The sequence below is a fragment of the Hylobates moloch genome, unplaced genomic scaffold (assembly GCF_009828535.3).
Source record: "Hylobates moloch isolate HMO894 unplaced genomic scaffold, HMol_V3 SCAFFOLD_11, whole genome shotgun sequence".
Taxonomy (NCBI): domain Eukaryota; kingdom Metazoa; phylum Chordata; class Mammalia; order Primates; family Hylobatidae; genus Hylobates; species Hylobates moloch.
The window spans coordinates 83161762-83179537 of record NW_026652286.1 but is presented as its reverse complement, the minus strand read 5'-3'; the positions used below and the strand labels follow the sequence as shown (position 1 = coordinate 83179537).

Sequence of the window (17776 nt, the reverse complement as noted above, 5' to 3'; positions counted from 1 at the left end):
CCATTCTCCTGCCTCAGCCTCCCGAGTAGCTGGGACTACAGGCGCCCATCACCATTCCTGGCTAATTTTTTTGTATTTTTAGTAGAGATGGGGTTTCACTGTGTTAGCCAGGATGGTCTCGATCTCCTGACCTCATGATCTGCCCGCCTCGGCCTCCCAAGCTTGTGTTTTAAAGCAGTTTTCTTTAACAACCATTTCTTACTATACTATTCTTCATAGCATTACACTTCTTAAAATTTTGTGCTAAACTGTTGATGCTATTGCAAAGAAGCATGGTTCTGGAAGAGTTAAATTATGTTTCAAATTGCAGAAATATTTGTTCAAAAATAACCAAAAGACAAAAAATGATCCAAATGATTGAAAAGTCTGGTTAAATGTGTTCCAAGTAATTAACATTTTATTGTATGTTTTACCCCCTTTTCTTCCAAATGGAATATTTGGAAGATAATTTTTAGCAAAAGTTTTTAAGCTTTTATTTCTTGTTTTTAAATCTGTTTTGAAGTGGTACTTTTTTTTCACTTATGCTGGTTTTGCTTAAATATAAGTTTAGTTTAAGTTATAGCTTAACTCTTCAAACTATAATTGGATGAAAATTGCTGAAGATACTATAACTTTGATCCATCAAACCTTTGAGGAAAAGTTCATATTTAATCCTGCAGTATCTCATCTCAAATGACTTTGGGGGTTCTGCTGATGGCCTTGGCTCTGGTTTTGGAGGAGAGGAGACATTCAACTAAGTGCTGTGAGCTGGTGATTGCAGTGCAGAATTGGCTCTCACATCCTTCTCAGCTGTGATGATGGTTGTATTTCGTAACTTGTTATTCCAGCTGTGGGAGAGTTCATTGAGATGTTACGAGTTATTATCTTTCAAGTGTAGGTTTAAGATGTTAATGATGTTTTTCTTCAAGACAGATCATAAGTATTTTTTCCACTGAGATTTAAAAAGAGAGCTATTGTCCCGACCACATTTTGAAATAACAGATTTTGCCTCTTCTAAATCTAACTTCTAAAGTGGGTACAGCAGCTAAAATTAGTTTGAAATTATGAAAATTCAATCACTTGACCCAAAAAGAGGTAACTTTTGTAATGATATACCTGAATCACAAGCATGCAGGTACATTTCTGCTAGAAGAAGACTGAATTAGTCAGTCTTCCTTCTTGTTAAACATTCTTAAAAAAAAGGATAGTAATAAAGTGACATGACTACAAAGAGGCTTTTCAAATTATCTTAAAATCTCAGTTACAGTTGATTGGCCTTCTCGTGGCTCCCATTAATATTTGGCCATATGCAATATAGCAGCAGTTCACTAATGACCTCTACTATGGCTAGGACTGTGCTTGGCATTGACATGTACAAAGAAGGTAAGGGTCTGTCCCTACCCTGGAGGAGCTCATAAGCGAGTGGGAAAGATGCCCACATAATCAGCTAATTGTAACAATAAGTTATCACAGCTTCTATATTACTGTTATAAATGTGATATCTAAGTAACAAGTTGTGTGTTGCCTCTAATAAGGCACATAGATAAAATTACTGATTTGGTTTAGCAAGAGTTAAAATTGCCCAACTGCAGACTTTCACCTGTCTTCATGTTGTAAGCAGGAAATTGCAAGAGGGTAGCCAACCATGGGTATGGAGCTTAAACACAATATTGAGTTTACTCTGCCTAAAGTTTACTAAGGTGGAGATCAGACTGCAAGCTTGACCTTGGTAATGCTGTACCAAAAGCAAGAGAGACAGTTGGCCTACAATCAACTCTGTAGGACCAGGACAAGAACCAAATTTTGTTATTTTTAAGCTTTACAACAAAAGCTAAACAACAAATGTCCTTGGTCATATCCTGTTTGTGTCATAGTTCAGCCTTACCACACTCAGCCCTGCTAGTGGTCTCAGCAGAATAGAGTCTCCTAGAAAAGGATAAATATCCTGTGGACATGTTATTTAGCGTACATCAGGCATGGGTGTGCTGCCTAAGTTCCTAGAACCCAGCCATCACCTGAAATGTTCTCTCTCCCCAAATATATGAGAGCCTTTCTACAGGGAATACAGGGAGAAATCTTAAGTACCTCACGATGCAATTGTGCACTAATACCACTGGAATATAAAGTTCTAAGATAAGAGAGACAGTTTTATTCATTTCTCTATCCCTAGCAACTTAAATAGTGCTTGGCACATATGAATAAATGCATATAGAATGATTCAATGAATGACTACCAGCCAATGAACCTCAGCTATACCTTGGTACATTTCCTTGAACTAGCCATCTAAGGGACAAGGGAAAAGGAATTTAGGATGGTTTACTGCCAGACCTTGTCGTGTCATACTAGTACACTAAAATATATGCAAACAGTAAGTTCCAGCCAAATGAGTTGTCCTTTATTTTCCCACCATAATGAAGACTCCAGTTATACCAATGATTTTTGCTATAAGAAAATCAAAGTACAGGAATAGGAACAGCTCCGGTCTACAGCTCCCAGCGTGAGCAACACAGAAGACGGGTGATTTCTGCATTTCCATCTGAGGTACCGGGTTCATCTCACTAGGGAGTGCCAGACAGTGGGTGCAGGACATTGGGTGAAGCGCACCGTGCACAAGCCGAAGCAGGGCAAGGCATTGCCTCACTCGGGAAGCACAAGGGGTCAGGGAGTTCCCTTTCCGAGTCAAAGAAAGGGGTGACAGATGGCACCTGGAAAATCAGGTCACTCCCACCCTAATACTGCGCTTTTCCGACGGGCTTAAAAAACGGCACACCAGGAGATTATATCCCGCACCTGGCTCAGAGGGTCCTGTGCCCATGGAGTCTCACTGATTGCTAGCACAGCAGTCTGAGATTAAACTGCAAGGCAGCAGCGAGGCTGGGGGAGGGGCGCCCGCCATTGCCCAGGCTTGCTTAGGTAAACAAAGCAGCCAGGAAGCTCGAACTGGGTGGAGCCCACCACAGCTCAAGGAGGCCTGCCTGCCTCTGTAGGCTCCACCTCTAGGGACAGGGCACAGACAAACAAAAAGACAGCAGTAACCTCTGCAGACTTAAATGTCCCATCTGACAGCTTTGAAGAGAGTAGTGGTTCTCTCAGCACACAGCTGGAGATCTGAGAACGGGCAGACTGCCTCAAGTGCCTGAGCAGCCTAACTGGGAGGCACCCCCTAGTAGGGGCAGACTGACACCTCACACGGCCGGGTACTCCTCTGAGACAAAACTTCCAGAGGAATGATCAGGCAGCAGCATTCGCGGTTCATGAAAACTCTGCTGTTCTGCAGCCACTGCTGCTGACACCCAGGCAAACAGGGTCTGGAGTGGACCTCTAGCAAACTCAAACAGACCTGCAGCTGAGGGTCCTGTCTGTTAGAAGGAAAACTAACAAACAGAAAGGACATCCACACCAAAAACCCATCTGTACATCACCATCATCAAAGATCAAAAGTAGATAAAACCACAAAGATGGGGAACAAACAGAGCAGAAAAACTAGAAACTATAAAAATCAGAGTGCCTCTCCTCCTCCAAAGGAACGCAGTTCCTCACCAACAATGGAACAAAGCTGGACGGAGAATTACTTTGACAAGTTGAGAGAAGAAGGCTTCAGACGATCAAACTACTCTGAGCTACAGGAGGAAATTCAAGCCAAAAGCAAAGAAGTTAAAACTTTGAAAAAGAATTAGACGAATGTATAACTAGAATAACCAATACAGAGAAGTACTTAAAGGAGCTGCTGGAGCTGAAAGCCAAGGCTCGAGAACTACATGAAGAATGCAGAAGCCTCAGGAGCCAATGCGATCAACTGGAAGAAAGGGTATCAGCGATGGAAGATGAAATGAATGAAATGCAGTGAGAAGGGAAGTCTAGAGAAAAAAGAATAAAAAGAACCAAACAAAGCCTCCAAGAAATATGGGACTATGTGAAAAGACCAAATCTGTGTCTGATTGGTGTACCTGAAAGTGATGGGGAGAATGGAACCAAGTTGGAAAACACTCTGCAGGATATTATCCAGGAGAACTTCCCCAATATAATCTAGGAAGGCAGGCGAACATTCAAATTCAGGAAATACAGAGAATGCCACAAAGATACTCCTCAAGAAGAGCAACTCCAAGACACATAATTGTCAGATTCACCAAACTGGAAATGAAGGAAAAAATGTTAAGAGTAGCCAGAGAGAAAGGTCGGGTTACCCACAAAGGGAAGCCCATCAGACTAACAGTGGATCTCTCGGCAGAAACTCTACAAGCCAGAAGAGAGTGGGGGCCAATATTCAACATTCTTAAAGAAAAGAATTTTCAACCAGAATTTCATATCCAGCCAAACTAAGCTTCATAAGTGAAGGAGAAATAAAATACTTTACAGACAAGCAAATGCTGAGAGATTTTGTCACCACCAGGCCTGCCCTAAAAGAGCTCCTGAAGGAAGCACTAAACATGGAAAGGAACAACCAGTACCAGCCACTGGAAAATCATACCAAATTGTAAAGACCATCAAGGCTAGGAAGAAACTGCATGAAGTAACAAGCAAAATAACCAGCTAATATAATAATGACAGGATCAAATTCACACATAACAATATTAACTTTAAATGTAAATGGACTAAATGCTCCAATTAAAAGACACAGACTGGCAAATTGGATAGAGTCAAGACCCATCAGTGTGCTATATTCAGGAAACCCATTTCACGTGCAGAGACACACACAGGCTCAAAATAAAAGCATGGAGGAAGATCTACCAAGCAAATGGAAAACAAAAAAAGGCAGGAGTTGCAATCCTAGTCTCTGACAAAACAGACTTTAAACCAACAAAGATCAAAAGAGACAAAGAAGGCCATTACATAATGGTAAAGGGATCAATTCAACAACAAGAGCTAACTATCCTAAATACATATGCACCCAATACAGGAGCACCCAGATTCATAAAGCAAGTCCTGAGTGACCTACAAAGAGACTTAGACTCCCACACAATAATAATGGGAGACTTTAACACCCCACTGTCAACATTAGACAGATCAACGAGACAGAAAGTTAACAAGGATACCCAGGAATTGAACTCAGCTCTGCAACAAGCAGACCTAATAGACATCTACAGAACTCTCCACCCCAAATCAACAGAATATACATTTTTTTCAGCACCACACCACACCTATTCCAAAATTGATCATATAGTTGGAAGTAAAGCTCTCCTCAGCAAATGTAAAAGAACAGAAATTATAACAAACTGTCTCTCAGACCACAGTGCAATCAAACTAGAACTCAGGATTAAGAAACTCACTCAAAACTGCTCAACTACATGGAATCTGAACAACCTGCTCCTGAATGACTATTGGGTACATAACAAAATGAAGGCAGAAATAAAGATGTTCTTTGAAACCAACGAGAACAAAGACACAACATACCAGAATCTCCGGAACACATTCAAAGCAGTGTGTAGAGGGAAATTTATAGCACTAAATGCCCACAAGAGAAAGCAGGAAATATCCAAAATTGACACCCTAACATCACAATTAAAAGAACTAGAAAAGCAAGAGCAAACACATTCAAAAGCTAGCAGAAGGCATGAAATAACTAAGATCAGAGCAAAACTGAAGGAAATAGAGACACAAAAAACCCTTCAAAAAATTAATGAATCCAGGAGCTGGTTTTTTGAAAACATCAACAAAATTGAAAGACCACTAGCAAGACTAATAAGAAAAGAGAGAAGAATCAAATAGATGCAATAAAAAATGATAAAGGGGATATCACCACTGATCCCACAGAAATACAAACTACCATCAGAGAATACAACAAACACCCCTATGCAAATAAACTAGAAAATCTAGAAGAAATGGATAAATTCCTCAACACATACACCCTCCCAAGACTAAACCAGGAAGAAGTTGAATCTCTGAATAGACCAATAACAGGCTCTGAAATTGTGGCAATAATCAATAGCTTACCAACCAAAAAGAGTCCAGGACCAGATGGATTCACAGCTGAATTCTACCAGAGGTACAAGGAGGAACTGGTACCACTCCTTCTGAAACTATTCCAATCAATAGAAAAAGAGGGAATCCTCCCTAACTCATTTTATGAGGCCAGCATCATTCTGATACCAAAGCCTGGCAGAGACACAACCAAAAAAGAGAATTTTAGACCAATATCCTTGATGAACATTGATGCAAAAATCCTTAATAAAATACTAGCAAACCGAATCCAGCAGCACATCAAAAAGCTTATCCACCATGATCAAGTGGGCTTCATCCCTGGGATGCAAGGCTGGTTCAACATATGCAAATCAATAAATGTAATCCAGCATATAAACAGAACCAAAGACAAAAACCACATGATTATCTCAGTAGATGTAGAAAAGGCCTTTGACAAAATTCACCAACCCTTCATGCTAAAAACTCTCAATAAATTAGGTATTGATGGAACGTATCTCAAAATAGTAAGAGCTATCTGTGACAAACCCACAGCCAATATCATACTGAATGGGCAAAAACTGGAAGCATTCCCTTTGAAAACTGGCACAAGACAGGGATGCCCTCTCTCACCACTCCTATTCAACATAGTGTTGGAAGTTCTGGCCAGGGCAATTAGGCAGGAGAAGGAAAGGGTATTCAATTAAGAAAAGGGGAAGTCAAATTGTCCTTGTTTGCAGATGACATGATTGTATATCTAGAAAACCCCATTGTCTCAGCCCAAAATCTCCTTAAGCTGATAAGCAAATTCAGCAAAGTCTCAGGATACAAAATCACAAGCATTCTTATACACCAATAATAGACAAACAGAGAGCCAAATCATGAGTGAACTCCAATTGCTTCAAAGAGAATAAAATACTTAGGAATCCAACTTACAAGGGATGTGAAGGACCTCTTCAAGGAGAGCTACAAACCACTGCCCAATGAAATAAAAGAAGATACAAACAAATGGAAGAACATTCCATGCTCATGGGTTGGAAGAATCAATATCATGAAAATGGCCATACTGCCCAAGGTAATTTATAGATTCAATGCCATCCCCATCAAGCTACCAATGACTTTCTTCATAGAATTGGAAAAAACTACTTTGAAGTTCATATGGAACCAAAAAAGAGCCCGCATCGCAAGTCAATCCTCACCCAAAAGAACAAAGCAGGAGGCATCACACTACCTGACTTCAAACTATACTACAAGGCTACAGTAACCAAAACAGCATGGTACTGGTACCAAAACAGACATACAGATCAATGGAACAGAACAGAGCCCTCAGAAATAATGCCACATATCTACAACTATCTGATCTTTGACAAACCTGACAAAAACAAGAAATGGGGAAAGGAGTCCCTATTTAATAAATGGTACTGGGAAAACTGGCTAGCCATATGTAGAAAGCTGAAACTGGATCCCTTCCTTACACCTTATACAAAAATTAATTCAAGATGGATTAAAGACTTACATGTTAGACCTAAAACCATAAAAACCCTAGAAGAAAACCTAGGCATTACCATTCAGGACATAGGCATGGGCAAGGACTTCATGTCTAAAACACCAAAAGCAATGGCAACAAAAGCCAAAATTGACAAATGGGATCTAATTAAACTGAAGAGCTTCTGCACAGCAAAAGAAACTACCATCAGAATGAACAGGCAACCTACAGAATGGGAGAAAATTTTTGCAACCTACTCATCTGACAAAGGGCTAATATCCAGAATCTACAATGAACTCAAACAAATTTACAAGAAAAAAACAACCCCATCAAAAAGTGGGCAAAGGATATGAACAGACACTTCTCAAAAGAAGACATTTATGCAGCCAAAAAACACATGAAAAAATGCTCATCATCACTGGCCATCAGAGAAATGCAAATCAAAACCACAATGAGATACCATCTCACACCAGTTAGAATGGCCATCATTAAAAAGTCAGGAAACAACAGGTGCTGGAGAGGATGTGGAGAAATAGGAACACTTTTATACTCTTGATGGGACTATAAACTAGTTCAACCATTGTGGAAGTCAGTGTGGCGATTCCTCAGGGATGTAGAACTAGAAATACCATTTGACCCAGCCATCCCATTACTGGGTATATACCCAAAGGACTATAAATCATGCTGCTATAAAGACACATGCACATGTATGTTTATTGCTGCACTATTCACAATAGCAAAGACTTGGAACCATCCCAAATGTCCAACAACGACAGGCTGGATTAAGAAAATGTGGCACATATACACCATGGAATACTATGCAGCCATAAAAAATGATGAGTTCATGTCCTTTGTAGGGACATGGATGAAACTGGAAATCATCATTCTCAGTAAACTATCACAAGGACAAAAAACCAAACACCGCATGTTCTCACTCATAGGTGGGAATTGAACAATGAGAACACATGGACACAGGAAGGGGAACATCACACCCTGGGGACTGCTGTGGGTGGGGGGAGTTGGGAGGGATAGCATTAGGAGATATACCTAATGCTAAATGACGAGTTAATGGGTGCAGCACACCAACATGGCACATGGATACATATGTAACAAACCTGCACATTGTGCACATGTACCCTAAAACTTAAAGTACAATAAAAAAAAAATCAAAGTACATGTTTCTGTGTCCCCAAGTCAATGTAGAGTTGGTGTAGAGCTCTGTGTAGTTCACAGAAGAGAGTACGTAAGGGAACTTTTCAACAAAATGTCTTCTGCTTTCTCTAATACATATTTGGCATGAGGATAATGATTTGAAATATTTGTTTTTCCATCTATTTAAGGATTTTCTGCGAAATATTCCAGGAAGTATTTTTTCATCCGATCTCTATGATCACTGGGTCTCTGTAATGGATCAAGGAAATGATGAAGAGAAAATAAATACTGTTCAAAGGTAATTATTCTAATTTGGTCGTCTCAAAAATACTTTAAAAATATTTTATAAGATTATTTATTAAAATAATGACAGCTATCAAAGTCATATCCATGTAGACCAGTTTAAAAATAGATTTATGCTAGTTTGTCATTGTTTTCCTCCTTAATCTTATAGTTAAACATTGTAATACTTGAACATTGTACACCTTCCATATACTGAATCTGATAGGAGCTGAAATCCATTAGTCCACTAGCTAATACTATATGCCCAGTCTTCAGTTTATGATCTTAATTTTTGTAAATAGTTAACCAGACGACTCATCATATATTGCATTCACCAACTGAAGTCATACAGAGAAAATGACCTATTCTGTCTTCTCACAGAACTCAGTCTGGTAAGGTAGATGGAAAAATCAAGAATTAGAATGCAGTACAATCAATGCTAGAAGAGAGATTTGGAGAGTGTGGTGGAAGCACAGCAAAGACACAGTTAAGTCCTTGAAAAGAGGAAAGGAAAAGCAGAGTTGCAAAGGACATCTGATCACAAAGGATGTACTGTCTCTACTCATGCAAAGGGAAATTGCTGGTAGAACTCACTACCCCATTCCTGGACGTTTCCTGCATTATAAGAGAGTAGGAAAGAAATGTCCCTTAACAAAAAGCAATATTTCTAGTTCTGTGAATACTCAAGAATCTCAATATTATTTACTTGCATTTGCTTGTTTAGTACAGTTTTTTTTTTCTTAAGCAACTTTCATATATGAATTATCTACATCTTTCACCAGTAGAACATAGTGCAGCTGCTGAAGACACCAGAAACCAAGGCCGTTTAACAAAATACCACCTCCACTTCCATTATAGTTTGGCGTAAACCATTCAGATAGTGAGCATCAAATTCTAAACTGTGTTGCTATATGTGCTATAAGCTGTTAAAGGATTTTTTGGAAAAAGGTAAAATTATGACTCATGCAAATATAAACACGTGAAATATTTTGTTTAAATCGTTTTTGCGGGAACTAGTAAGATGTTACAACCAGTTCAAAGGAGATTTCAAAGTTTAAATCATATGTATACATATATATATATTCACATGTATATTCATATATATTCACATATATATTCATATATATTCACATGTATATTCATATATATTCACATATATATTTATATATATATTCATTTATATATTCACATATATATATGAATCAGAAATGCTAAAGTGAATTTGCAAATAAATACAAACAAAACTGACCTTTTCTATCAGGGCAGGGGTGCAGATAAATCAGTTCTGTCTCCACCAGACAGGAATTTTCACATCTTTAGACAAGTATTAGATGCACTGCTATCAGTTGGTTACAACTTACACAGAGTTGTAAAATAGCTCTTATTGTGAAAAATATTAGGGCCCCATAGAAGCAGAAAACCCAAAAGCTTATGCTAGTTGCCTTATTTTCCATTGAATACACCCAGTAATCTTTTGTTCTATTTCAAAGTCCTTCATAACTTACCCTTACAAAACCTATGCCCATTGTCAGTCCATTGTACTGAAGAAAGGCCTCCCTGCTATTTGTGCAAGCAGCAGTCAGACTATCTTCTTTTCCCTAGGTTGCAGATTTCTATTAAAAAAAAAAACAAACAGTCATGAATATCAGTATATTTGTAACTTTTTTGGATAATAGTCATTTTTGCTGACTGATCATTGAAAAATCTCTTTATCAATTACAACATGAGAACAGGAGAAAATCTACTATAAGCAACTTATATGTGAAAGTGATACAATGAAACAAATTTAGGACAAAATTGACCTTGGAAGCTGGTGGAGCAGAGCATAAGCTCTCAAAATGGACCTGGACATCTTGATAGCTAAGGTTTGGGTTCTTACCAAGAGACAGCATTTCTGTGTTGCTACTTGGAAATAAAGGAGCATTTTATAAATTGCTGTTTAATTTTATCAGAAAGCTTTTTGTCGTTTTTGGTTGAAAATATTCTGAAATGTTACAGGATTGGCCTAAGTTTGCATTTGCTAGTTTCAGGGAAATATTTCAGGCAGCATTTTTTTTAATGAAACATTTTTCTGCATTCTTTTACATTTTCATTGAGATATGAAGACAATATACAAAAACAAAAAATAAATTCCCAATGCCTATTTTTTCTTTCTGTACAGGAGTCCTCACTTTGTATGGTACCATGTTAACTGAAACTCTTGCGTATCTGAACTGTGTTCTTGATTTGCCCTCTTCCCCATTCAAAGTGAGAGTTGCTTGTCTTTACAAGTTTTTAAATGAAATGTCTTGCTTAAAGAGTAACTTTTCTGTCTTTAGGCTATTAGACCAGCTTCCGAGAGCCAATGTTGTTCTCCTAAGGTATCTTTTTGGGGTGTTACACAACATTGAGCAACATTCCTCATCCAATCAGATGACTGCATTTAATTTAGCTGTGTGTGTCGCTCCAAGTATTCTTTGGCCTCCTACTTCCTCCAGCCCAGAACTAGAAAACGAATTTACAAAAAAGGTAATGAAGTTTTTCATTTTTATGCCCTGGGAGACTAAGTCCCCATTTTGAAACTAAAATTTGGGGTATTCTAAAAGATGATTTCTTAAATAAGTATACCTCCTTATAAATTTGACTTTACTAGTAGACTATAGGAAAGTGATTTGTTAAGTAGAAAATGACAGCAGATGGGTTACTTCTCTTTTCCTTTTAAGGAGGCTAAACACTATGACTAAAACCGTAAAGTGATAAAGCAGCTGATATGATTTTTTAAACAAAAAAAAAAAAGGGACTTTGGAGCTAAGACAGCTAAGCTTCCATTCTCAGCTCCACCCCTTGCCAGATGTACAATCTTGGGCAAAGTTACATTGACCCACAGTGTCCTCGTCTAAAAATAAAATGGAGTCGGTGATAATACAGTAGTTACTTGAAATCACACTCCTGTAGTCCCTGACAGTTAATAAGGGGTGTGGGGATATCAGTTCCCTTTTCTCTTAACATTTCTCCTGCCCCTTGGCCTCAGCTGCTGGGGCAAGGAAACTTCAGAAAGCTTCCAGTACTTCTCAGTGGAGTCACAAAGCTCCCTAATAAACTCTTACCTTTCCCGGCAAGCACCTCTTGTTAGGGAGCCTATCAGAAGCTGGCAGTACATGGATAGACCTGTCAGCCAAATGCTTGGGTAGAGACTAGTCAGGAACACAAGTTTTCTTCCTAGGTGTCTTTCTCCTTCACAGTGCACTCGCGGATGAGCCCTCTTCCCAAGCTTATGACAGCCTGCCCTTTACACAAGAAATAGTTTTCATAAGTCTTTGTCTAATGATTCTTTATAAATTTTAATAACAAAATCTATTTCTTTACCCAATTTTACAGACAGAGCCATTGGTATAAAATGTTAACATTAAGCCAGGGCTACAAATAATAACTTTAGTCCACTGATTACATTTCTATGCCCAAACTACTTTTAAAAGTATCATAGTTTTTTAGGGAAAACTGTTTAATGTACTTTTAAAGCAGATATGAATTTTTCTCTGGGTACATGTGCTTTTTGTTAAAAATCAGAATTTATATATGAAATGTGATTTATAAACATGTAATATGAAAAGTAGTACTTCGTTTGTCCTTTTTCTTACAGGTTTCCCTGCTTATACAATTTCTGATTGAGAATTGCCTTAGGATATTTGGAGAAGAAATCACTTCCCTCTTCAGAGAGGTTTCAGTGAGATGTGACACTAGAGAGAATGCCTCAGGTATTGTGAATAATTGGATTGGTTTTGTTTGTAAACATGCTGGGATAGGGGTTTTCCTGGAGCCTATAGCAACTGAAGTGAAAGGAGCCTCTGATCCAGGTCAGTGGGGCCCAGGGCTTTTTGATCCTTCCTTAGATGGCCTGCCAATAGGTCAGCATATGTTAACAGTGTAGTGGGATTAAGAACTATATAAAGATTAGGTTCCAGCCTTCAATCAGTTAGTGGCAGCATGCTGTGGTATGATGTTTTTTGATGGGCTTTTTAACTTTATGAATAACCCTAATATATATAACAGAACTGCTGTGGTTGAAACTGGTGTAGAAAGCCCAGAGGTAGTGGAGGCATGAGTGTTTTGTTTTTGTTTTTTGGTTGGTTTGCATCCTCTCCTTCCTCGTACTGGTCCCTCAGACACCTCAGAATTCTAGTGTGCTATGAAACAGTTTGAAACAACTAGCATCATTTGGCTGGGAGGGTGGGGGAACACTGAATTCGAAGACATACAGCTGCCTTCAGAATGTGAATCTTTGTGCCATCAAGTACTAGATATGTTATCTTTGGCTAGCTATTCTATGCCACTGAACATCATTGTCTTTATCTCTAAAATGTGGATAAAAGTAATGTCTAACTTTTATGGTTGTTGTAAAGATTAAATAAGGTTATGGATATTAAGAGACATTGTTAGAGTTAGTAAATGGTTTCCCCAAGACTAGTGTTAAGTATGTATAACACGAGCAATCTGTTAGAAGGCAGAGTCTTACTAAGAATCTGGATATACTTATACTATGAAGGCATTAATTCCTTCATTTTTTTTTTTTTTTTACCATTTCTTGGTCATATGACATGTTCCTTGCTTTAAGAAAATGTTACTTAAGGAAAGCCCATTCGTCAGGAACTGAGATAAATCTCCTATGTCCCAGCAATTTTATTTTTATTCTTCACTAACAATTGAGATTGTGAAAGATTCTTTCTTGAGAGTAGGAATTTAAACACTCCACATGAAAAGAGAATTCAGCTAAGCACCATAGTTTGTTCTTAAGGAAGCATGAGTATATTTGTGGTAAGTAAATATGTTAATCATGCTTTAATTTTTTTGACAGATATTTCTTGCTTTCAACTGAATGACTCCTCCTATGACAGCTTGGAAAATGAGCTAAATGAGGATGTTGATGCACCATGCAGTGACTTGGTAAAGAAACTTGGCCAAGGGAGCAGAAGCATGGACTCTGTCTTAACCCTCAGTGACTATGATCTTGACCAGCCCGAGGTGGAAGGCCTTTTAACCCTAAGCGACTTTGACTTGGCCCATTCTAAAGATGAAGATGCTCAAATGAAATGGCCTCTTGAATCCAAGCCGGTGAACATTTTAGTGTACACAAAGATCCCATTGCGGGATCATGCCAGGGCCCCTTCTGCCATGTGCACACCCAGCTACCTGTCCACAGCTGCAGCAAATGCTGCAAAAAGCCTAAGGCGACACCGGCGTTGCTCAGAGCCCAGCATCGACTATCTGGATTCAAAGCTTTCCTACCTCAGGGAGTTTTATCAGAAAAAGCTACGCAAGTCCAGCTGTGATGAAATTCTTTCTCAAAAAGATGAAGACTATCTGAAGCAGAATCAACCCCTCCAGGAAGAGGGAAAGACATGCTTTAAACAGAGTTTAGTCACAGGCACTGATGTCAGCAAGAAAAATGCCGCTACTCAAAACACTAAGAAGAAAAGCTTGTCTGGCAGTGAAGGAAGTCATGTGAAACTTTTCCCTAAGTCCAAGCCAGTGGCCATTTCTGTGGCGTCTTATAGTCCTATGTCCTCACAGAATCATTCCAAGAACCAGCCCTTTGATGTGGTTACATCTGGATACTCCCCACCACACACAGCAGATGCCCTCAAGGGTCCAAGGACACATCGGCGCTGCTCAGAGCCCAACATAGAAGACCAGAACCGCAAGCTGACCTATCTCAGGGGAATTTATTCAAAGAAACAGCATAAAACCAGCTGTGAAGCTGGTCTCTTGCATGGAGAGGAGGATTATCTCAAACGGCATAAGTCTTTGCAAATGGAGGGGCAGAAGCTTATTAATCAGAGTTTAGTCATGGGGATTGAGGTGGGCAAGAGTAGTGCCACAAACCAAAACACTGAGAAGGTTTTACCCCCAAGATTAAACCTTTGCCCAAGGACCAGCTATTCCAGCTTATCCTCCCCAGGCACTTCCCCATCCGGCTCATCAGTAAGCTCCCAAGACAGTGCTTTTTCTCAGATTTCTGAACACTCCGTGTTTACACCCACTGAGACTTCCTCTCCAATAGATTGCACTTTTCAGGCTCAGAGAAAACAGGAAGAGCTTTCTCCTGACTTTAGCAATGCCAGCCATGTTTCTGGAATGCCCGGTCCCTCATCAGGGCAGGCTTGCAGCCGCCCAGCCTATACAAAGAAGGACACCATGGAGTGGCATTCACAAATGCATTCTGTAACTCTTCATCCCAGCACATGGTTGAGAAATGGTGTGGCCAGTTTGAAAAACTGGTCCCTCAAAAAGAAAGCAAAGGCAGCCAGACCAGAGGAAAAGAAAATAGCTTCTCCGAAAGGACCCTTAGAGCCATCCCCACATGCTTCTGGTGTTCCAGAAGCCAGCTCACTGCAAGAGGAACAAAAAGACTTGCCCTTAAGGGCAGCTGAAGGACTGGCCCCTGTGCAGTCAGCCCAAAGGTGTAGTTCTTCTCCCTTCCAGGACTCAGAGAGACACTGTAGCTCTCCATTCAGCCTGGTGGAGAGCAGACTTAAGCTGTGCATGAAGTCACATGAGGAAATAGAGCCTGGTAGTCAGAGCTCTTCTGGTTCTCTGCCTTGGGAAAGAGCCTCAGCCAGCTCTTGGACTCTAGAGGATGTGACCAGCCCAGAGTCAGGGCCTACACTGGTCTGCGACATTGAGGACAGGTATTTAACCAAAGACACTTAACCATAATAAGAATCTGATGTCCACAAGAACAGAAACTGGGTTAATAATAATAGACAATAATTATTATGACCCCTTTGTATAAGATACCTGGGAGAGGTAGCATAAGGATTATCATTGCTAATACTTAGGACAACGAAATAATTCTCTTTATTGAGACTACTTGACAAATACTTTATGCTAAAAATTTTGTCACCTAAGTGTTTGGGAGGCTTTTTCTTATTGAAGGTTAGGATTGGTCCTGTCATGTGGTTTTAGAGATACTAACTGAGAGCTAGAGAAAGCATCTTCTGTAGAGGAACCACTTATGGGAACAGTCTGTGAGATTGATGTCCTGAGAAGACCAAGATATCAGGAATGAGGAATAGGGGCCTGAGGAGAGAGGGGAAGGGTACAGAGAAACCATCTACATTCCATGGAATGTTTTTAATAAGTAGGCAAGGAAAATGCCACTAAGCAAACATTAAGTGTGTCCAGTAATGAAGAACATCATGTAAAATCTTTCCCTAAATCTAAGCCAGTGGCCATTTTTGTGGGATCTTACTAATCACGTGTCCTTACAGAATCATTCCATGAACCAGCCCGTTGCTACAGCTAGAGTGGAGAAAAACAGAGTGACTCAAAAGCCATGGGTACCATGATATCCGTTTTGTTTTTTTTTTTTTTTTTTTTGAGACGGAGTCTTGCTCTGTCGCCCAGGCTGGAGTGCAGTGGCGCGATCTCGGCTCACTGCAAGCTCCGCCTCCCGGGTTCACGCCATTCTCCTGCCTCAGCCTCTCCGAGTAGCTGGGACTACAGGCGCCCGCCACCACGCCCGGCTAATTTTTTGTATTTTTAGTAGAGACGGGGTTTCACCGTGGTCTCGATCTCCTGACCTCGTGATCCGCCCGCCTCGGCCTCCCAAAGTGCTGGGATTACAAGCATGAGCCACCGCGCCCGGCCTCATGATATCAGTTTTGTTGGCCGTATTTGTCGATTTGTTTTTTCATTCATGTTGAAGTGCTTTGCAAGGCTTCAGGAAACAGAGTTGTGAGGAGAAAGATGAAAATGGCTGCTCATTTCAGTACCCTTTTCAAAGGTGTCTCTGACTAGGAGCATTCTTCAGAAATGCAACTTTTTCTATTTAGAAGGTGACCTCGTGACAGCATTCACTCTCAATGTAGAGGAAAAGACCACAACAACTGTCCTTTCTCAGTTACACGAATGCTGTTAACATGTGATCAAACCATGGCATCACTTTGCTGAAATGTTTCTGCACGGTCCTGCCTCTTAGATTACAGTCAGCCAGAAAAAAAACATACTTATAAATCATCCCTTTTCTGATTTTTATAGTTTGGCAATTGAGAGAGCAATATTGAGGTTGGCAGGTTATAAGGAGTCCCACAATAGAATACCCAACAAAGTGGCTACCAGGCCTTCTCAGACAGCCATTTGCTTTGGTTTCACTTCCAGACGTTGTTCCATATTTTTGCCCCAAATGTTTCATGGCTTATATCCCACTGGTTTATTTTATATCCATGGAACTTTCTCCGCTTTCTTGACTTAAAGGTTACAGCAGTACATCTCGTCACCTAGGAATAGATTATCAGGCCTTGCCAACTAGTATGCAGGGATGGCACTAAAAATGATGTGCATCTTCTTTCGCATTAAGTACTTACCTATAAGAAGTTGCTCTGAGCCCATTTATTCTCTTCAGTTCACCATTAGATGGATCTTTCTCTCACAAGCTAGCTTATTCCAGATTATTTGTCTTATTAATCACCAGAAAATGGTCATATCAAATGTTCTATCTTTTTTGTTCTAAAGTTTGCATTTTCATGTATAGGGGAAAAAAATGTTTTCTCTAAGATAGAAGAAGTTATTTCAGTATTAGCTATAGGTGCTACCTACCTCTTGGGGACATGGCCCTGTTTACGCTAACCATTACAGTGATCTCTTAGAACTCTGTATCCAAAGAGCTACTTCGTGACACTGGCCATCTGAGTCACAGATGTGAAGTCGATTTCACTTTATAACTAACCAGTCCCACATATTAAGACTCCTAAGTGTCCATATGCATCTTTTTTTGGTACAATATATAAAGTCAGCAGGGACTCCCCTTTCCCTTAGGGCGTACTACTGTCAGAACTGCAAGATGTGAATGAAGCTCTTATGGCTTGGAGTGTCTTTCTGGAAGAAATTGCCTTTTTTTTTTTTTTCATATTAGCAGGTAAAAAATCACCCACTTTGAAGCATAGAAGAAAATAGTTGCTGAGGTTTTTTAATAACCATTCCTACTATCTGTGTTCCCTTAGATAC

General features: G+C 39.7%; 1 protein-coding gene and 1 long non-coding RNA gene across 2 annotated transcripts in view; one reads left to right on the top strand and one right to left on the bottom strand.

Moving 5' to 3' along the window:
- Positions 1–16112, top strand: part of ARHGAP20 (Rho GTPase activating protein 20) — a 47562-nt gene extending 31450 nt beyond the window's left edge. The window contains exons 9-12 of the mRNA XM_032167331.2: positions 8701–8810; positions 11113–11302; positions 12414–12528; positions 13626–16112. Coding sequence (XP_032023222.1) covers positions 8701–8810; positions 11113–11302; positions 12414–12528; positions 13626–15481 — 2271 coding nt within the window. The 3' untranslated portion in view covers positions 15482–16112. The remainder of the gene's footprint in view (positions 1–8700; positions 8811–11112; positions 11303–12413; positions 12529–13625) is intronic.
- Positions 324–12051, bottom strand: LOC131384595 (uncharacterized). Its single transcript, XR_009215600.1, has 3 exons — positions 11881–12051; positions 10300–10407; positions 324–827 (listed from the first exon to the last, which is right to left on the bottom strand). It is a non-coding gene; the product is annotated as an uncharacterized LOC131384595 (long non-coding RNA).
- Positions 16113–17776: the final 1664 nt, after the last annotated feature.